This window comes from Dryobates pubescens, chromosome 8 (genome assembly GCF_014839835.1).
Source record: "Dryobates pubescens isolate bDryPub1 chromosome 8, bDryPub1.pri, whole genome shotgun sequence".
NCBI lineage: Eukaryota > Metazoa > Chordata > Aves > Piciformes > Picidae > Dryobates > Dryobates pubescens.
Window position 1 is genome coordinate 26653576 of NC_071619.1, and position 22551 is coordinate 26676126.

The 22551-nt window shown below is 37.7% G+C and overlaps 1 protein-coding gene across 3 annotated transcripts in view; it reads right to left on the reverse strand.

Annotated features, from left to right (window-relative positions):
• LDB3 (LIM domain binding 3) overlaps positions 1-22551 on the reverse strand; it is a 126749-nt gene that overhangs the window by 38597 nt on the left and 65601 nt on the right. For 2 of the 3 annotated variants that reach the window (XM_054163885.1, XM_054163886.1), the window contains exons 6-7: positions 9652-9821; positions 9424-9460 (exon numbers count right to left, since the gene is read on the reverse strand). In XM_054163885.1, the coding sequence (XP_054019860.1) occupies positions 9424-9460; positions 9652-9821 (207 nt within the window). Of the gene's footprint in view, positions 1-9423; positions 9461-9651; positions 9822-16862; positions 17067-22551 lie in introns of all 3 variants that reach the window. The other variant, XM_054163887.1, reaches the window with a different exon arrangement.

Genomic DNA, 22551 nt, shown 5'->3' on the forward strand with positions numbered 1-22551 from the left:
AATGGTAAAGACGTGATGTTAAAAATAGGTCAGTACACACATACACACATCCTTCCGCCCTCGACTGAATCTTGAGGTTTAACAAGCTCTGGTAGCTTTTGCATTACTGTATGAACTACTTTGAGAGAAGCTTCATGGCATTTGCTAATTCCACTCAGAGGCCTCACTCTTTCAATTTTAAGTGAGTACATTCAAGTAGATACACCATACCTTACAGTCATCATCTTTGATCAATTACTTCTACAGAGAACTGACCCAGATCTTCCATGAGTATTTTGGGGAAGAAAGACATTATATTTGATCAGTTTTCCCTTCTGGCTTCACTAACAATTCCGCAGAGAAAAGTCACTTATTCCACGATTCCTACAATTTGTCATTCTTTAGGTACTAAAAGGGAAGTGGAGATCAGGATGTATTGAACTGATGTGTTTATTATTCTTTATTGCAGTTATGTTCCTTAAATGAGAAAGCTGACTACAGAAGTTTGCTTTATTTCATGGGTTGTTGCAGAAAAATAAGGTATATAATTCTAAAGAATTCTGGCAATCTTATTAGCATGTAGATTGGAAGTTTTTAAGCAACTGGACAGGTCAGCAATGCTAATCACTGGAAATTCTGGCAAAGGAAGGGGATCAAGGTGCCATAACTTGTCTTGGTGGTGTCAGATGGCTTTGGTAAGTGGCAGTAGAACAAAGAATGCTATTGTGCTTAAGGGAAAAATTTAGTCAATTCATTTTTCATGTACATTGCAGACAGCTGTTCACTAAAGGCTGATTAAAGAAAGTAATTATCTGGTGCTCCTATGAACCATACCAAAATCCTAGCTTTTTAACTTTGCAAAGTAAAATTACTGCAAATATCCATGTATTTTCTGGTAAGTGTAATGATAGTCCCAGTCACTGAAACTCATGGTAGACATTGCTAAAGAAGCCACAAAAATAACTTAGTCCCTATGAGCCCCTCAGTGCATAACTTAAAAAATTTGTGTCTTCTCTTCTGCCTTTGAAGAAGGCTTCAGACATCTCTGTGACACACAAGAGTTGGACTTTTCAGAAATCATAAAGCAGTCCCTAGAATACTTGTTCCTTGCTATTGAAGGTATACTCCAGAGAGTTGTGCATAATGCCAGAGAAATCGCAATGAAGAGAAAGCAACTGCTCTACTTACTACATAGCACAAACTTAGTTTCCTTTCCATGCAGGCAGGTGTGACAAAAGGGAGGCAAGGCAAGGGGCCACAGAACCTTTCTCCTTTTAACTTTTTTTCATGCATGAAAGGAAGGAGAGGTCATGTTGTTCCTCCTTTCCTGAACTCACACTCTAGCCACATCCCATCAGCACACACTCCATGCAGTCAGTATTCCCGATGCAAACTAAGCACTGTAGGAGTGAGGAGGAGATCATCAGAGTAGAAGGCAAGGCAGCGGTAATGAGGAAACAGGTTAGTTTAAATCAAATGGTCTTACACCACAGCAGAAAAGGAGCATTTCCCTGTGTCATAACCAGACAAGCAGATTTACCTGGAAGGCCTTTTCGTTTTGATTTCCTACTGGCATCAGCTTTGCTGTATCTTCATTAAATGTTTATATCACTACACTTTACAACACTGGGAAGGGCAGGGGGTTAATATCACTATCCACATCCTGTCTTTTACTTAATTTTTGGCACAGAAGCTAAATGGAAGACTAACCATTGCCCTCTGTTCAGCAGAACAGTCACAGTTCAAAATATATTCACCATGGGACAAATAGACGTGCCTGTGATCAGAGCTACTTTAAAGAATTACATGACTCATCAAGTCTTCAGTTGGGAATCTGTTTTAAGCCTCATTGTCATTAACTGAGACTGATCTTCCTAGGCAAAAGAGCAGACTTCTGCAAACGGTCAAGAAACACTGTGAGATGGAGTTGGTCAAACAGAAGCAGCACAGATTGTGTCCACACATTTTAAAAACGATGAAAAGAGGCCACAGATATTTTGTTAGAACAAAGCTAGTGGCTTGTTAAAGCTGTCAATGATTTCTTATCAGGCCTATGTCTGTTACAATCTCAGCAATGAGATGCAGTAAAAAGACAAACCCAGCCCAATTTTTCCACCGTAGAGAAAAAGGTCTGCCTCTTACACAGGAGGAAAAAACAAGGTCTCTTAACAGTTAGATATAGATCTGTAACATTATTTTTTCTGGGCCTGAAGATCACCATGACAACATAAAGTCAGATTTTTCAGGAGTAGGAGCTAAGGATTTTCTAATCTAAATATAAATAAGAAACTGGACAGTTTAGGTACCAAAGTCCATCCCTTGGGAAATCTTTTGAGAGGGACAGGACTAAGCAGTAGAAATATGCTGCAGTAAACAACCTTGCCAAAGGGATTAGTGACAGCACCTCTGCTAAAGATCTTTATCATGGCAAAAGTTTCAGAAGTTACCAACTACTGAAGATTTTTTCAGTTGTTTATTTTCTGTAATTACATGAAGAAATGAAATTCTACAAGCTTGGGGAATAATGTTTAGAGTGTTTTCCCCCCAGGAAAAAGGATTACAACTATTTCTTTATCTGATTACATGGTTTCTATGCAGTGAATTTTCATCATAAAATCTACTGAAGAATTACAAAGGCAAGGGGGTTCCTTAATAGCATCTGCATTAATTTCCTATCTGATAAAAGTATGCTTTTCTGATTATTGAAAAAGAAAAAAGTTTAAAAATAGCATTAAGTGTAAACATAGACACTTTTTTTTTGTATAGTACATGCACTACGACTACTTGAAACACACAGTATTTGTATTATCTTCATAAAACTTTAAGGGTACACAACTCCTATTTAAGTGAAAATACTATTATTACTTATTTAAGAAAACATCTAATTTGGTTGAAAATTATAACTGTAAGTTTTATAACTAGGTACATTTGATACTTATTTTAAAAGTTAATTGCCTATTAATGTTTTGAATTCCCCATATAAGAATAAAAGTCACCCAGCATGAACCAAAGTTTAAATCTTAGCACCATTCAAGAAATGTCGAGATGTTGCTTTTATTTCATGCAGTTATGCTGATTTTCCAAAGGCACTAATAACATGGTATGACTGGAAGCTGTTTGTGTTCCCATAAAGAAAATAGAAATTACTGTTGTGCATTAAATGACTGAATTGCAATGGAAATTATGTGAGAAAAGTCAACGGCATTTTAAAAGGAAGCAGTGCTATATAATCTTAAATAACTCTTAAAAATTGTTGTTTTGTTTGGGGGAGTTTTGGTGATTTTGAGGTTGTTTTTGTTGTGTTTGTTTGTTTTGAAGTACAGTAGCTACATTATTATTCTTTTTGTCCTTTGAACACTCCAGTATTTGGTTGATCTGTGCAAAATTCTCCATGAATGGTAGCTTTTCCTTCCTTGCATAACACAGAAAAAAACAATCAGAGTCTGAATGAACTTTGTTCTTGTATGGACTGCTGATATAAATTCCAGATGTTTAGAATCAGCAAAAAGTTTGAGTTTCAACCCAGTCTCACGCACTAATCTCTTTTATCAGAATTACTCCTACCAGATAAAAAGTACCTAATTTGCAGTTTATAAAACGGAATGAAAGAAAATTTTTGAGAATGTAGGAAGGGACCATTGCAGAGATCAGCGTTTTATCACCAGAAACTTTTGCTTCAAGCAATGGAAACCACAAACAGGTGAATTAAGTTGCATTTTTGTTTCATTTAACAATCAGAGCAAAAACTGGAAAGGGAAGTGGCATTGCTCTTGGTGAACTTCAAACAAAACCCATAAATATTTGGAGGCCTTTAGAACAGGTTTGCCATATCTTGACTACAAAGTTTAAAAGCAAAGCACTTTCATAATTTTGAAACAAAAGATCCCATTCTGAGCACCAGCAGTGCTTCAAGTGCCTTCACCATGGGCACAAATTAATAATTATTGCCAGAGAATGGTTATTATCCAAACGGAAATGCTAAACAATATCACCCATAGGTTTTCATCTAACATCTCTTAATTATGCTTTATTGACACCTAGTACAGCATTTGTTCTTTTCTGTTGTTTTTCAACTGCTTTTGTCATGTTTATTCTAACTCGGATAACTTAAAGTTCAGTAAGAGTTACAGGTAATAGGGGAAAGTTTTTTGACCAAATTTTCTGTTGTCAAAAGAAAAGGTCTCCTTTTGATAACCAGTTGAAACAGCTATTTTTAAAAACAGAATAAAGTACTGTGTAAAACAGGCACATAAATATTTTAGTTTTAAAACCTTTTATTTCAGATAAAGCATGCTGCTATATACAGAAGAAATGTGGGTCAAAGCAAGAGCAATACATAATAGGCAACATATTACTCAAAACTTACAAGATGCTTTTAAAAATGTCAGTGCACTAGTATATATTCTTCTCACTCCTAAATCATCTCTAGCAAAATGCTGTTTCATCACAGATCTTGAGCAATGACAGCTAATTCTAGCTTTCATATAATGATAAATTCAGGTTTCCAACAGAAAAGTCAGAGCAATGGTTTCAGCAATTGACTTCTATCAGTTTAATATATTGAAGAAACATAACTTCTCATTGCTAAAATTTGATTTCAGATGGCATCATCCAAGTATGCAAATTAAGTATATTGTACATTTAGCAAAGTCTAGGCTAGGCTCAGCCAGTTTTCCTTTTCATCTTTCTATCTTCTACTTAATTATTTTTACAGCAGTAAAACTCAGTAACTAAGCCTCATTCCTTCTCCTAAAGAAATAGTAACTTTCCACTCAATTTCTTCTAAAGTCGAAAGAGTACAATAGTGATGTTTTTGTCTATACTGAAGTTACATTTGATACAGTAAATGACAAAAGCTAATCTACTTTATAATGAATAACGCTCTATCATTATTTTTCCTTGTGGTGAATGGTTAACAGGCTAACAACAGAAATCTACAGAAGGCAGCATTTAGAGGAAGGCCCTAGCAGTAAGTCTTTCCTGTGTGCATGACACTCTCAGGCTCTAACTCAGGACAGCAGTTAATTTTTGTCTCTAATTCTCTGCCTCATGTATTTGCCTGCTAAATGTGGGATTTTAACTTTTAACATTAAGGAGCTGCGCAGATAGGCCGTGATGCCAGTTGCGCAATTTTGCAAAGCGTGGGCTGTTACGTTCCGTTTCAAACCTTTCCCTGTGGCATGAAGAAAGAGAGAGAGAGGGAGAGAAAGAGAGAGAGAAAGACAGGGACAGAGAGACACACACACACAGAGAAAGAAAGGAGGGAGAAAGAAAGGGGTTAGGGACCATGGCTGCCACTCCCCTGCCTTATAACTAGGGCAACAGCAATTTATTTGGATTTTTTTCCTCAGCGCAAAGAAGGCTGGGTGATCCTTTTAGAACCATGTATGAAATGTTTTGCAGTTGTTTATTTCTGAGAAGTAACTTGATATAACTTCATATTCTTTATTTAACTTGTGCCTGGTAGTACAGGGCTGCTTTTGCTAGAAATACAGTGTAATCCCATTGTTTTCCTGACAGCAGATTCTCTCAGCTTGTCCTTCCCTCCCCTTCAAAAGAGCAGTCAGTGAAAGTTAACTCCATAAAAGAACAAAATTCATAGAAATATTTCCATTCTGTAATACCTAAGCCAGCCTATGTATCTATACCTATATCTATATACACACATACATATACATACAAACATATACACACACATATATATACATACATATATATATGTGCATATATATACATAAATATGTATATCTCAATATCAGCCACAGGTTCCAGCACTACTTTTGTACAGCTTTTCTCTGCAGAAGTATCAAAAAGCAGAATAACATGGGATTTTTCGAAGCATAGTCCAGTGAAGTATTTGCTGCCTCCTGAGAACTCTCCTAGCAATATTTTACTTGCTCAAGCAAGTTGTAAGCAATGTTCAGCAGCTCTCAGGATTTCATCTTTTCTAGATGTTCTATAGTTTAAACTCAGGTTTTGTAAATAAAAATGAGGAGGATGTTGGATGAGAGCACAGTCAAGAAGTACATCAAACACAATGGAAAATAAAACATTCTTGTTATTTGCAAAACATATTTGATTCACTATAAACAAGCTAATTTCCCCCTGCTGCCCCATTACTTACACCCAAAACACAAGACAATTGTGTTAATGCACTGGAATTTGAGAATGAAACCAGCCAAACAGAAACAAACAGACTGGGCTGGTTTTATTCCTCAGGCTGAAGAAAGCCCAAAACATTGAACACATTAAATGCCAGCAAATTCAGTGATATTTCTAAATTTTCTGTTATTAGTAACACAATGTAAGGCTCCTAAAATGTAAGACCTGATGCATGACTCCCCAAATGATCTTTTAATTACTTAAAAGACATCAAGTATTTGTAGCTAAAATGTTGAAACTTCATTTTATCACGTTATATGGGAGCACACAAGGGCCTTATAGGAAATGCAAGAATACCCTTACTGCTTTAAAGATATATCCCTCAGTTGAAGGAAAAGGCATTCAGATACACCTGTTTGGTGTGAAATGGATACCATCCTTCTGGAAAATACTCTGTAACAATCATCCCAACAGCAATGGAAAGTTTTTGCACCAAGTTATACTCTTATGTTTGCCTTCAAAGTAGCAGGAGCATGAGTGATGGAAGTCATGCTACGCTTTCAATAACTGAAGCAAATATTCTGCCACCTGAAAATTCCCCAGCTTTATGCTCAGAGCATGCCATGAAGTTAGAAGCAGCAATCTAGAAGTGACTATTTTTATGTAAAATAGTTCTGCCAAGTATAAGCTATACGTACTCCTCCCCCCACCACGCCAAAGCATTTGGAAGAAACCTGATCACTATTTCATGCAGTTCTTGCTGACTATGCTGAATAGCTGACAGAGATAGGAGAGAGCAGCAGAGAGATAGCTCACAGTATGCCCTGAGATCAAAAGTCCCCATGCTGTGAAATCTTTGGCAGTTTCAGTTTTGGAACATGAGGAACTTTTCCAGAACGCCAGCACAGCATGGGATTAATACAACACTGAATCTGGCAAGACTCAGGTTCCACAGTTCCATGGAAACCTTTAGGGAGCCCAAAATTCTTCCAGGTGATCCCAGACTGTGGGCATGCAGAAAGTTGTGGTTGTACAGGGTGTATGGAGCGGATACTGAAGAGAAGTCTCTACTACATTATTGCGCTGGAAGAGTGGAGTTAAAGAGTTAAAGTATGGATTCTATCCATCTGACATAGGTCCTTCCATCCTTCACAAAAATCGAAAGTGGCATAAAGAGGGGGTCCAATAGGGCCCAAAGTGTAGTATATGATGGATGCGTATATAACCAACACTGTTGTTACCAAATCTGCAGTGGTGTATATGCTATGTTTGGCCTACGAGAAGCATCTGAGGGAGCTGAGGTTGTTCAGTCTGGTGAAGAGGAGTCTGAAGGAAGAACTCATAATTTTCTACAACTACCTGAAGGGAGGATGGAGTGAGAAGAAGGCCAGACTCTCCTCTTTGGTGTCAAGTGACAGGACTAGAGGAAATGGTTTCAAGGTGTGCCAGGGGAGGTTCAGACTGGGTATTAGGGAATATTTTTACACAGAGAGGGTTATCAAACATTGGAATGGTCTGCCCAGAGCAGTGGTGGATTCACCATCCCTGGAGGTGTTTCAGTAGCATGGGAACCTGGTGCTTAGGGACATGGTTTAGTGTTGATCTTCACTGTGCTGGGTCGAGGGTTAGATTGGATGATCCTTGAGGTCTCTTCCAACAAGATGTTTTCTGTGATTCTGTGATAAGTACCAAGCCACCAAGATGGTGCAAGTACTATCAGTTAGTTAGGAAGAGACCCCATTTCATTCCTTGCACCAGAACTTGTGCCAATTGCACTGTACCCGTATAACTACCTAATATATATTGCCTTCTGCTTCTACTACCAATGAATGCCTTTAGGCCTCTTCAAGTAATATGGCTGTGCCCAAATACACTCATAAACATAACTGTCCTTGTCAAAAATAGGATAGCACAGTGACACGATACATCAAAACTGTAAAAAAAATGTGCAAAGCACAGTGGATATTGTTGTGTACTTTAAGTTACACTGACAGAAACGTGCAGGTTACACATTAATGTGTTACTAGATAATTATTTTCTATTTATCTGATACTATGTTAGCTTTCCAGTACCTAGCCACAGACTATAGCTAGAAAGATTATTTGTTTAAAACAACATATTGATCTCAGATGTATATGGGGGACTGTTAAGTTCAGCACAACACTTTAAACCCCAATAATAAGGATTTGGATGTGTACTATTGCATCAAAACAGTTAACACACAACACACCTAATAAGAATTAGACTTGCACCTTTGAGGGAAGAAATAAAGCCCTGAGGGATGTAATATCAAGCTTTATCTTCAGGCACCTAGCCATGAACTTTGGTACAGTGGAAGGTTTAAAATACAAACTGAAAGTATACTTCTATTTTCACAAGGAAAATGACAGACTTTTTTCTCATGGATTCAACATCTGTAAATCAAACTGTGATCAAAAGCTCAGAATCTTTATAGAAGCCAAATGGCAGTTAAAAAAAACCCACACCACCATCACCACAAAAAAAAAAACAACAGAAAAGAAAAGGTAGATTATCAAACACATCACAAACGCAGCTAGTGGCTTAGAGTAGCTAATGTGATACAGGGATTTGAATAACCCAGACATAAAATCAGCCTTGCACACAGGATGCTCCCATTCAAATGCAGTTTTTAAGCTCAACATCAAAATCTCTAATTAATCAATTTCCTGGCTATGCAGGACAACATAAAGTGATAACTCTTTAACTCCTTGTTGTATCTCTGAATATATCCACTTTTTCAGTGCTTTTAGTAGATCACATGAAACAAAGACATTTATGCACTAGCAAAAGCAGTCCTGCGCCTCCAGATTTTACAAATTTGGGTAGTATTTAATCCAAACAAAATGTAAGCAAATTCTCATGGATATGGATGGAAACAACTCCTTTACTGTATTATTTCAGGAGAATCAAATGTCAGTCAAAGGGTCATCCAAATAAATTGCTCTATAAATTTCAGTGCTATCACAATATTATGTATTTTCATTCAGTTACACAATGAAGTAGTTACACAAGGCTTGCTCTTAGGAACTCATTCAATTCACACACCCAGTAAAGTGCACAAAAGTTGCAAGTGGAGAGAGCGTTCAGATTTGAAAACACAATTCAGAATTTTTTTACAGTTGTTTTCTAAAAACATGCTAATTTGTTATCCTCATTCAAATGCCTCTCTGATGGCATTTTAAGTTTAGTTATTTTTAAGTAAATGTATTAGAATATTCTAAGACAAAAGTATGATAATATATATTCATATTAATGCTGGTTTAAAGTATTATTTAGTTATGAGTAAGGAGAAAGTCGTATTTTTCACAGGGAGTTGCCTACCTTGACCTCCTTAGGGCTTCTTCATCTGGATCTTGCACTGCAGGCAAAAAAAGTTTTCAGTTAAAAGACAAAGAAAGGAACTGGTTTTATAATGAAATCACAAGTTCTTTATCAAAAGCCTATCTAAAGGTGCATCCACGCTGACTTTGCAGCAATGGATTTTGTAAGAACAGCACAAAGACATGAATCTAAAATCAGGATGAAGGGACTTTTTGTTATTCAACTTACTGTACTCTGTTCCAGTCATCTGGGCAAGGATACGGAAAGATTTAGACTGCAGATTGGCAGAACGGCGACTCCAGTCTTCAGGCTCATCTTCAGGCTTGTTCTGGGTTTTAAGCACAGCCTGGTACACTGGAGAGGCACTGTCTATGTGAGGATCTTTAATAGGAAGGGTACTGCAATTCAGAGAGTAATACATTGTGAAAAAGCATATGGCACCTTTCATCCCAACCTCTCTCTGGTTTTACAGCTTCTCATCTAGAGTAAAAGCAATTCAAATCACAGCTTTGAAAAGATGATTTTTTTTTTTTAAAGACCAAAACCACAACAAACCAACTAACCAAACAACCCCCCCCAACCAAATACAAACCTAGATCAGTTTAATGTGACTTAAGAATGCTGTGGTTCATTCTGTCTTTTGAATGGCTTCTTATTGTTCATATCTGCATGTTCAAAATGGTGTGAAAATGCTAGGAAATGTCTGTTCATAGGTCCTCAGACAAGGCAGCCACGGCCTTATGGTTAGAATGTGTGGTGATATAGGAGAGTATCCCATTCATTTGTCTGATTTAATGTTGTTACTGTTTTATGTTATGTCTTATTGCAGTTTTGAGCCAGTGTATTTGATGGTTGCAATTAGAAATATAAAACTTATTCCAATATAAAAATAACATGTCAGGCTTTTATAGCTTTTTCTGGAGACTATTATTCTTTGACAAACTCTGAATTAAACTTCCAGCCGCCATAATGCCATAATTTTGGATTCACTGTCTACTGAACAGGTGAAGACTAAGAAGTCTGTACTCAGACTTCCACACATATTTTGCTTCTGAAACCTTTAACATTGGAATGTATCTTGGAGTCTTATGACATCTTAAATCACCTTGCAAAGTAATATATCCAGGAAGAAACTTCTGATACTGCACACCTAAAGTCAAAGCTAGCACCAGTGAGGTAAACTTTCTTTGATTTATGGTGTAAGCTAGAAAGAGACTTAGTAACTCGATAGCTTCCCTTCCCCCTCTCCCCTCCCAAATAACTTTTGCATAACATACAGTTAAAATTAAACATTAACGGAGCTGCAGATATATATATGGAGGGAATGATTTGTGCGTGGAGTAACTTGGCTCCAAGACTTCTCTAAATACAAGGTGTATTTTTGAAGCAAGTGATTTATTGTAACAGCTTTAACATACTGTTCCATATAGAGCTTTGCAAGCAGCATGCTCAACTTCACAAAAATTGAGAAAAGCCTCTGTTAAAAGTTAAGGGCCATTTGGTCCATCTAAGTCACTGCTATTAAGTTCCTGGAGCAGTCACCTGCTATAGAAAAGTCTTCCTTGGTTCAGGCTGAAAGTTGGTTTTCTCCAAGGTAACATTGTGTAGAGCAAATCTACAGACAAGTTTGGTTTGTAATTTGGAAGCTTGAGAGGAATACTGCCAGGCAGTGCCTTAAATATCAGTATTTTCCTGTTTGCACACTCCTTCAGCACTGTGTAACACATGCTGTTTTAACAGATTTGCACCTAATAACAGCATGGGATGTGTTCTTCAAGAGTGCAAGGGGCGCAGAAACATGATATGTGCCTATATATGCTATGGACCTAAAAGTCCTTCATCTCCTTAGGATTTTGCTTTTGTTGGAGGAGTATTTATATTCTGCATAACTCCCAGTATATGCAAACTTCTCACTTTCTTAAGGACCCAGCAGGGCACAAATCCCAGTTATTTTTCTTATGTATGTCTCTGGACCATAGCTTAGAAAAAAAAACTGATTCTTCAGTTTACACTCTGCCACAAAACTTGAAAATTATATTAAAAAGTCTCTCAGCATGGAAAATGCCCTGTAGGAAGAGGCAGCATTTTCCAGCTCTATTTTTAGCTCATGTTTCCTCAATCACTATCTTTACAATATCTCAACACTAGCAGATATGGAAGGCATAATGTGGACTTCGTTATTTTGTGAAGAGTGTGCCATCAGTGGCTTCTACTAAGTTTGCTCCTGTGCACCAATAGACAACTTAGCACCAAAGCCTTCTTCAGATGGAATATGGGAGAGAGAAATCAGTAGTCTTCCTCTTCTGGCCCTTCATACATGGAAGAAGGGCATGCTAGGTAGGGATGTAAAGACTTCCGCCTCCTGCTGACTTCACACAAGAATAATGGTTGTATGGAACAGAGATACTCTGCAACAGCTGAAGGAAGTCAGCAAAACCCCCTTTTGTGACTGTTCTGCTGACCTTCTCCCTCTTGGCTACACTGAAAAGTTTTACACTCTAAAGGGTCCAGTTAAAAGTTCCCTAAAAGTTCCCACTGGCATTTCAGGCCTATGTCTTAGTACTGACTAAGCACACAGTACCTTGCCGCCCTTATTACTGCCATTGGTAACTGGCCTGGTTTTGGCCAACAGTTAACTTCATATTCCCACTTTTTAATCCTGCTGAAACTTAAAAATCTGCAAATGTCACAGCCATAGACTGGTGTGGATAATACACCATGGGATAGACAACTCTGACGATTTCAACCATGGATTTCTGTGGCAACAGCAGTGTGCAAGTCATAGACAGTTCTCATTTCTTTGTTTTAATCCTCTACCTGCAATACTTTGTTCATATATTAGTCCCAATACACAAAGAAGCAGTTGAAAAGTGTATGTATAGACATGCCATTAGCTCAAAGGTAGTTAAAAAACGCTAGAGGCTGCACCAGAAATTTCACTACAGTAATGTGTGGCATTACTGTGATATATTAATATCCTTATGGTAGATGATTAAGGCAGGAAATAGAGCTTGGTGAATTAACCTTCCCTAGCAGAGTAAAACATGCTCAAATAAATTGAATGAAATTAATGCAATACATTGGAGTATTTCCAGCTCTGTCTTTAATACAGCAGGCCTTTTTCCTTTAAAAAAATAATCATAATTATATTGTAGATGAGTAACAAGGACATGTGAGCAACTCAGCATGGAAGTGTAAAATGGAGCACATCGCTGATTATGAGGCTTTCATAAACCTAAATGTGACAGCTGATTCTTACAGACAGCCTAAAGATGCACATAACCATGTTAATATCTCTGTTATAACTCTCCTTAATTCGATTTTTTTTCCATCTGTGTGTGTATGTGCAGAAATATCATGCATCTTTAAGCACATTACTTTAAATCAATGCTACTGGAAAAGAATTTCCAAATGGGTTAGAGCTTTTGGTGTTCTTCATATAGCCTAAGGCATTTTTGCAGAATGCGATAAAAAAATTGTCCCACTTTTTCACATTGTCATACACGTCACACATTAACATTAAAACAAGCTTTAAAACAGTCAAAACAACTTTGAATATGTAGCAATGTGAGTTTTTTCCTTGGAGGTCATTACAAATTATGGTTTCCCATATGAATCACTCCCTGAAGTCACTGTTCAGATTTAAGTAGATAAGTAAAATCTTAGGAACACTGCAGTGTTCTACCCCGATGTACACCAGCCATACAATAAAACATATTGACTTCAGATATTAGACTATTAAACAATGAAAAAACAGCTCTAGGAGGTAAAAATAAGTAAATAATGGTGAAGTTGTTGGGTTTATGCCTTCCAATACCTGAAGGGATCCTACAGGAAGGATGGATAGGGACTTTTCATAAAGATGTCTATCAATAGGTCAAGGGGGAATGATTTTAAGCTGAGGGAGAATAGGTTTAGACTGGACCTTAGGAAGGAGCCCTTCACTAGGAGGGTGGTGGGACTCTGGAATAGGCTGTCCAAAGAGGTTGTGGATGCCTCCTCCCTGAGGGTGTTCAAGGCCCGGTTGGATGAGGCCTTGAGAAGCCGAGTCTAGTTGAGAGGCAACCCTGGCAAGGAGGGGAGGCTGGAATAGATGATCATTAAGGTTGTTTCCAAACTAAGCCATTCTATGACTTGTGAATTTGGCTCAGCTGCATAATGGAATTTAGAAAAGTCTGACAGAAATGTGCTTAGAATGTACTGACCACATGGTTTTGCTTCAACCAGCTCTTGGTTCGTGGTATAGCAAGACCAAAACAAAGCAACAGAGTGAGAAAAGAGAAAATACAAGCATTCAGGTTTTTCTACCTTTAAGATCCAGCATGAGGTCTGAATAACAACAGTATAAATAATGTATATGCTCTTCTTGGTGTTTTCCATGGTGATGCAATACATGTTGGCTGACCTTGATCTCACTGACTTAAGTTAAAACATCATTGATTTCAAATGGTCAACCTAGAAAATGAATTCTTATCTTAAGCCTGTCTAGTGTTCATTACTGATAGAACTAGTATGCAATGTTTCCAGCTATTGTCTGCCAAAAAGATCTGAAGCCCTTTAGATCTGCAGTCTGAGTATGCTTTCCATCTTATATACACCTTATCAGGATGTATCTGTAACATAAAGTGAAAAGCCCAGAGATGAATGATTAAGTGCTGAGGTCAAATTATAAGCAGAGAATTCAGGTAAAATGAATCAGTACACAATTTGGTCTGCTTTTATATTTCAAACTTCTCATACATATATTTCTGCTTTAAGGACAATCTTATCTCAGAATTAATCAACTACACAAACTACAAAACGTCCTCAGTTTCCACTGCAGATTGTGATTACCACAGAGGTCAAAGCAACACATTAAGGAAGTGAGTTACAGATTTAATTGAATCAATATCAGTCAGGGGGTAGAGTATTGTTTTATCAGCACAAACCTTGCCTTTATATCTAGATTGAAAATGTTGTGTTAATTGTAGAAAACAATCAACTGAAAAAATTGTTTGGTTAGTAAGTGTTATGAGTTGTTGGGGTTTTGGTTTTTGGTTATTTTTTAAGTGGCAACACAGGCTGTAGCTCACAGCACAGCAGATTTGCCGAGAACCCTGCATCAGTTTCTTCTGGAGCCAGGTAACAGGCTTAGTACATTCCAAAATGAAGGAAAAGCTTAAACAGTAGTTTATAAAGTAGATCTTGCATAATAATTTTTTTTTTTTGCAGCATTACAGAAGAGAATATAGTCATGGAGTTATCCACAAAGAATAATGTTCCACTAGAACGGTTTGACACAAGGACTGATGTCCCTCATTACAAGAAAGACATTGAGGTGCTGGAGTGTGTCCAGAGAAAGGCAATGAAGCTGGTGAGGGGTCTAAAACACAAGTCTTATGAGGAGCAGCTTAGGGAGCTGGGGTTGTTCAGTCTGAAGAAGAGAAGACTGAGGGAAGACTTCATTGCTCTCTACAACTACCTCAAAGGAGGTTGTAGTGAGGTGGGCATCAGTCTCTACTTACAAGTAATTAGTGATAAAATGAAGGGAAATAACCTCAAGGTACGCTAGGAGAGCTTTAGGTTGGATATTAGGGAAAATTTCTTCACTGAAAGGGTGGTCAGGCACTGGAACAGACTGCCCAGGGAGGTGGTGGAATCACAGTCCCTGGAGGTGTTCCAATAAAACGTATGTTGGATTTGATGATTTTAAACATCTTTTACAACTGTAATGATTTTATGATTCTATAATAATCTCATTTCAAAACCACCCATGTGGTAGTGGATTCCATGTTCAAAATGAGAACCAAAAAAACCTCAACAACAGAGCTTTTGCTAGTAGTAGTGTTTAACACAACTCCTGCAGCTGCTGGTGGAGTGACTCAACAGTTAACAAAAATCTGTTTTTTATCTATGTATCCTTCCACTTGGATTTCTTTCAAGATAGATGTACATACTAATATCACTCATTACCACCTTATGATTTGTGATTCAAGCCTCCTTAATTATTCAGATTCTTTACTTCACAATTCTATGTTCTAAAACAAATCCTTAAGCCTCCTGGACAGTGTGCTGATCTCCCAGTCCTAGTTGCACTCTTTGGAATTCCCTCATCATATCTGGGATTTTCTGTAGAGGGTCTTTCACTTTCCTCTCCCAACGACACTACGTCTTGATCTCTTCCACAGATGGGAAGAAATGGTATTTTCCAGTCCAGCAGAGCCAGTGCTATGACTGCAAACTGCATTTGAGAGATGCTTTTCATGTGCTCAGCAGTGAAACTTTTTAATTATCTGACCATTTAAACAGGCAGCATTTTAAAACATTGTTCTTTGCATTATATAATCCGTAGAGTATTTAGTAGAACGTGCCAGCATATGTGAAAATGTCTCACATAATCCCTGCCAATGAAAGATGTGGAACATTATTAAGAACACACATAGGGTGAACTTCTTTCATCGTGTTTTGCTACATGGAAATGTGAGTCTAGTCTTGCCTGTGGAGATTCACTGAGACATGGTCAAAAACAACTAAAGGCATTGTTCGGGATTCACCGTTAGGAGAGTTGTGACCAACAAGAGAATAATACTGGTGCAAAAGATCAGTGGAAAGAAATAGTTGGAAAAAATAAACAACCCCATGGCAGGGGGATTTGACCTTGAGGTCCTTTCCAACCCTAACAATTCTATGATTCTGTGAGAGAAATGGCCAGTAAAAGGCTGCACAAGCAAATGTACAAAACATCTACGTTCTGAATAAGCCTGCAGTTAGCATATTGAGAAGCAATTATGTTAAAGTGTATTACTATTTCTATGCTTTGGTGTCACATGAAAAGAAGGTAAGTTCTTTTTGGGGTAGAAAGATACCCAAGAAGAGAAAAAATTGGCTACATTTATTGCACAGTTAAGTTATAAAAGTTGTGGGTAAGATTACCAGAAACATGCACTGGAAAAGCAGAATTATTAAAGCTCAATGGATTTTGCCCTTGTCCAAAGGATATGTTAAGACACATATGTAGATTCTAGATAGGGATAATACAGCACAATAAAACAATTGCCTGTACTATATAAATATTTTGCATACTTCAAAGCATCAATGAAAGTTTTCCCTCCCCTTCCCCATTCTGAGTTACACAGATAATACAGTGGTTATTACAAAGCAGAGTCATCATAAATTAAAAGCCACCCAATGTCATACACAAAGCTCTAGATAAATTTTAGTGGGGTTTACCAGTTCTAGGAAGAATACCAATAGAGAAGAGAAATGTTACATTTTCTAACTGTCCAACCTTTTAATCTCAAAATGATTTTGTCACTATGTAGGACTGATTTACTTTTCTCATTTAAGATACTGGGGGGAAAAAAAATAAAAATCCTGGAAGAGCTGCCACGTCGTGCCCATGGGGGATGTTAGATGTATCATGCAGCAAAAGAGCATTCCACACAAGCAACCAACCTTACCTAGCAAATTCTCCACCCTGGGCTTGTGCCTGGCCTGCAATTGCATCCATGATAGCATCCTGGGAATACATGCTGATCGGGGTGTTATACTGGGCGTGAATTATAGTAGCCTTGCCGCCTAGGCCTTTCACCTCAATGGGTTTATGTGTAGACAGGGCAGAGTCCTTCAGGACATTGGGGTTGAAACGCTCCGTGAATTCCTTGCTGGGTTATGCAAGAGTGAGTTTCATCAGGGAAAGGGAGAAGAAAGGAGAAAGGCGTGACAGTTAAGTGAGAGAAAAAAGCACCAACAGAGGAGTGTACACATCTGCTCGTGGCATCTCACCACAAAACCCACAGAAGTCAGAGGACAAGAGACATCAGTAACAAGATGGCTGCACTAATGGATAATGGTTTTGTGTTGCCTCACAGATATGCAAAGAAAAAAAAAAAGGCTGAAACAGTTGTTGTTGCATAAAAACATCATGAGAAATCCCTAAATTCTTTATGTGATACTTACACATATTAAAGTTCTACTCTAACACTCTAAGTGCATACAAACATATACACACACGCGTATATATGAATGCCCATGGATGTACATACGTACTGCAGAGAGGTGCACAGATGTCAGATCCTCTATTATTTAGAAGGTTCCAACACTTTCTGTCTGGATTATTAATCATAGTGAAATCTAGTACTTGTATCTTAATCTTCAAAGCTTTCCTCATAAAGACTAAATTAATATTAAAAAAATCTGTGTACAGCCAGCTCTAAGTGTTGCTACAGAATAACAAACACACAGTCTTGGATCAAAATAACCTGTACTGCAATCAACAAGATATCTGCACTTGGCAGAGGAGCTGCCCTTTTCTCCAGGGGCTCCACTTACAAGGATTTTTATTTGAGAAATGGAGCCATGAGCAAGTTAACTGAAGCTCCCACTGCAACAGAAAAGTCAGTTTAACGTCAGACTTCAGCTAAGTGGCATACGGTTTCCATGGAGCACCTTCTTGTACATAGCTATAGTCCTGGAGATAGGACTGAGTATTGCATGGAGTTGGTGGCTAAACTAAACCTCAGCTGTCAGTCATTGAAGTAGGTGCCTTCTTTAACCTATGGGAGATCAGATGGATCTCTAGTTTGCTGCCCCTGTCCTGCCAGCAGCAGAAGCATGCCAGCACTACAGATTCTGCACACTCACCAAACTGAACAAAACTGAGAATTCTGTCCTTTGGGAAATAACTGATATTTAACAAATGCTTCATTTTGAACTAGCCCAAAAGCTAGAAATTAAGGTATCTCCTCCCCAAAGGAAATTCTGAAAAATGGAATCCTGTTTGATTGGAACAATTTTCCTTTTCAGTTCTAACCCATTCATTACACTTAAGTTTATCAGCTAATAGTAATCTTTTGCTGCGTTATTACATGAGACTGCACAACATCTTCTCTGGTTGGTAAGGGACTGAGTGTGCCTGTCTGCCCTAGGTTGGCCACAGAGGGTGTTTGAATATTAAACTGGAACCCTCAACCTGGCATGGTGGAAAAAGGAAAAATCAAATAAAGCTGGCAGTCATGTAACTTAATCTTCCAGAGATTATCAAAGCTGATGTGCCACTTCTGAATGCAGTCAAGGGATTCCACTATGTTTTCAGCCTTTTGTTTCATGGGATGCCCTGACTGAAGACAGGCAGTAAGAGAGACAGATCTCATTCAGAGTTCTTGTTATAACATTAACAGCCACATGCTCAAGGAACCGAGATATAAACATGCACATGCTGTATTACAGCAAAAGCTTCTTAATTACAGGCATCAACATTAGAAAGGAGGGAACTGGAAAACCACATTACACATTCAAAAAGCAAAAATCATCTTTTCACAAAGACGTTTCCACATTACAAATGTCCACCATTAACTATTCATCAACTATGACAGCATTCTTATTCTTCTTTCCGATTCTTATTCTCCTTTCTTATTCTCATTCTTCTTAGTATTATACTGAGGTCAGCTATTGAAGGGTGATATGCAGAGGGGTGCAGGTTGTTATACTCTTGACTTAGCATGCACATGCCTTACTTTAACAACTGTATCTCTTCTCTTTGTAATACCATAAATGATCATGTGATGTTTAGGAGTACACATGTCCTCAAGATCATGAGTTTAGTCCTCTCTTTCCCCAACACTTTTAGAAGCATTGAAGAGAGTGTAAACCCAAAATCTGAAAATACTGTGTGAATGAAAAGACAAAGGTTAAATATGCCATTTTAAAGTTAAAAGCAATTGGTTTCCACGATCAATTACAAGAAAAAGTTAGTAATCTTAGCCTTAACAGCCCCAATGGATTTAGGCTTTCACTTGTATTTGAACAGTTCTAGTGACATCTTCGAGAAATTTTAGTAACATTTCACATACCAAGGCAAACTTTCACTAGAGATAACAGAATTCTCTCCAAAACAAAAGTCTACAGATTTTCAACTGCCATTTTCTTCATAACTTCAGATATTAGTGCTTGCACAGGGTGCTGTGCTTCAAGACCCTAGAGAAAGCTGGAGCTCCTCTGCAACCAAGCTGGGAAAGGATCAGATAAAACAAATCCCAAGCCAAAAAGATTAACCTCCCCCTGTAACATGACTTCTGTTAACCAAGATAATTGTAACAGAAAAATTTTCAGTGGAAATTGGCTGGAGTTTCCTCAGTGCAAACAAGTTAGGTCATTTGCATGACCTCACAACCACATCTCATTAAAATCAACAGAGAATACCGTATCAGTCTAAATTATAGGTATTAATTAGTATTTCAACTGTAACTATTCTACTATTTCTCACCTTCTCTTGCCAGGTTAAATTTGACATTTAACTAATATAATTATTTATTTTATGCTGAATTTAACACAGTCTCTTCAGCAATTTCTGGACAATATTCAGTTTAGAGACATAAAATGGGAATTTAGAGACAATCCTCTGCCCTTAGAAAAGTAAGGAGCAAAGCTGAGGACTCTGTGAACTTCACTAAATAAAGCAGATCAACTGCATTTTCAAATCAATAGTTGCTTCTTGTTTGGCCAATATGTTTACTAAGGTACACTTCTATTTAGAACTTTTCCATATCAGTATCTCAGAACAATATAAACCGGAATTTTAGTGGAGTAACACTCTGGAAAGTAATTTAATGATGAGCCTAAAAATGCTTTACTAATAATACACAAAATAAGGCTCAGATAATGCTCCTGAAGTCCTGGAAGCATGAAGACTACTTAAAGAGTTAGAAGGAATTAAACCTGGACTGTAGAGACAAAAAAATCTGAAAGCATTTGCAAGAACTGAGCAAGCTCAGATGCCGACTCGATTTGCAGCATTAGAACATCAACAAGAAATGCTGAACACTTTGTGTGCTTAGAAGGTAGCACCACTGGACATCAGCAGCAGCCCATGATGCTTGCCATACCAGTAAGATCTTTTTAGAAGTACTTCCACTTGCAAGCAGGCACAGCAAGAACACAAGGGATCATGCTACCCCAGAAAACACATCTTCACACATACAGCATAACACAAATACTTGGCACTATATAAAAGTGATACTAACTTGGCAGCAGTGTTGGTTACGACCTAAAACAGGAGAAAGAGAACAAACAACATCAAAACCAACCACACAAAAATAGTCAATAGTTTTTAGAGTGAAAAGGGCAAAAGGTGTTACAAAGGCTTACAAACACTTCTTTCAGACCATTTCAAGTAAGAACAAAAATTAAATGTATGCCTGAAACCCCCAACATGATTAAGAAAGGAAAAAATGTAGGGATTATGGTTGATCCGCTGGGACTTAGTAGGGGACATGGAAGTTTGGCTGACCCTTGAACACTATTTTATTGCTGTGCATCTCTAAAAGTGCTATTACCAAAGTGTATAGGGAGAGGGAGCAGAGGGAACAAAGAAGCATTTGCAGAGTACATTTTCATGTCAGACCAGCAAATGAGTGGCAGAGATGATACTCTTCCCTCAGATACTAAATATTCAAGGATGAACTCTGTTCTCCTCAGGCCATCCTCAGAACTAATATTACAAGACTGACTTTTTGGTCTTTTACATACTGGAGTATAGCCAAGGAATATACTGGTAGATGTTTCCAAACTAAAACTAAGGAAAATTCCTTTGTATTTAACAAGCTATTGGCCTAAATCTGATTGTACCTACATTATGCCAACAATGGTGTAAACCAGTTAATTTCAGAATACTCATTTCTAATTTACTCCATGTGAAATGAAGCACATCCATGCATTATGTGTTTTTTTGTATGCCTGTATCAGTATACGGTATTACATCTGGTATGTACACAGTATGAAAATAAACACTATGTTCACTGCATAAACAAAAAGTGACAGCAGCTTCCACTCTAATTCCAAAGAATCACAACACAAAGCTCGGGGTAGGCCTTATGTGGGAAACCTGGGAGCGATGAACAGATAGTGTGCTCAAACTGGAACACTGTATTATTTGCTAATAACTCTTTCTTGTGGTTGCATGAACAGCATTAACTGGCTATGGCATTTACTAGAATTTAGCTTTTTCAAAGCTTGGAATACCTATACTTTGATCTTATATTTTTAGGTGAAAAGTAATTAATCCTATTTTGCACAAAATAAAAAGGAAGAGAGTCAAGGATTGGTTGTTAAATATTTCTTCTTATTTAGCTGCACAAAATGCTGTTGACAGAACTAGGCAGTGAACCTTCCAACTTGCTCCTGTAACATACCTGGATCTGGAATGGATATAAAATACTTGGAAAGTAATGTCATACTATTACAGTGACATTCCAAGTGGATAAGTCTTCTGGTTTTGCAGAACCTTGGTTATCACTGCTTCTTTTCACATACAGTCCTACTGCATTGGCTCATATTGGTGTCTTTTTCATGATAAAAAACATTCTGAGCCAAAGATGCAGTAAAGGCTTTGCATGTCTGCACTTTCATGGAAGAGCGATCACAGATCACCTTCTGCTGTTACTATTCTTCAGACTTAGGGATTTGAGAATATTATTCTAAGTTTATAAAGCCTACATTAAGCCAAATATATTGTTGTTTTATACAGGAACCAGTAGAGATATATTAGGAACATGCTGTAGCCTGTAAGTACATCAGTGATCCTATATCCATTTTAGGTATGTGCCGGACAGCTGGGCACTCATTTACAATGAAACATAGTGTAATAGTATCATTTTCTGAAGTGGACTCTAATGCCTCCTTTAATCTTCTAATCCAGGCTTCTGCCTTACATATAAAGTAATATTTTACAGGCAGAACTATTGCCTGAAAATACACCTTCATTAGAGGAATGACTTATTTCCATATAAAATACATTAAAATAAAAAAACATCATTATGTGCACACACGTAGAGCTCAGCAGCCACATGTCTCAGTAAGACTTTTTAGATGTGAGGAAGCTACTACAGCTTCCTTCAAAAGAGTAAAGTTTTATTTCATCCTATGATTAGTATCCGATGAGAAAATTCTCTCTAGTTTAGGACCACATACTATTTTAGCTTGATTCTAAATACAGATATGTATGAAACACCCAACTTGCTGCTCACAGAGGTCATGCAGTAGGAAGCTGGTAACCCAAGCCACCTGGCACATACTTTTCGGACAGGTATTTACTGCCCTTGACCTACAACATGAAAAATAACTTACACTGGAATGAAAAAGAGCTACGTGTTG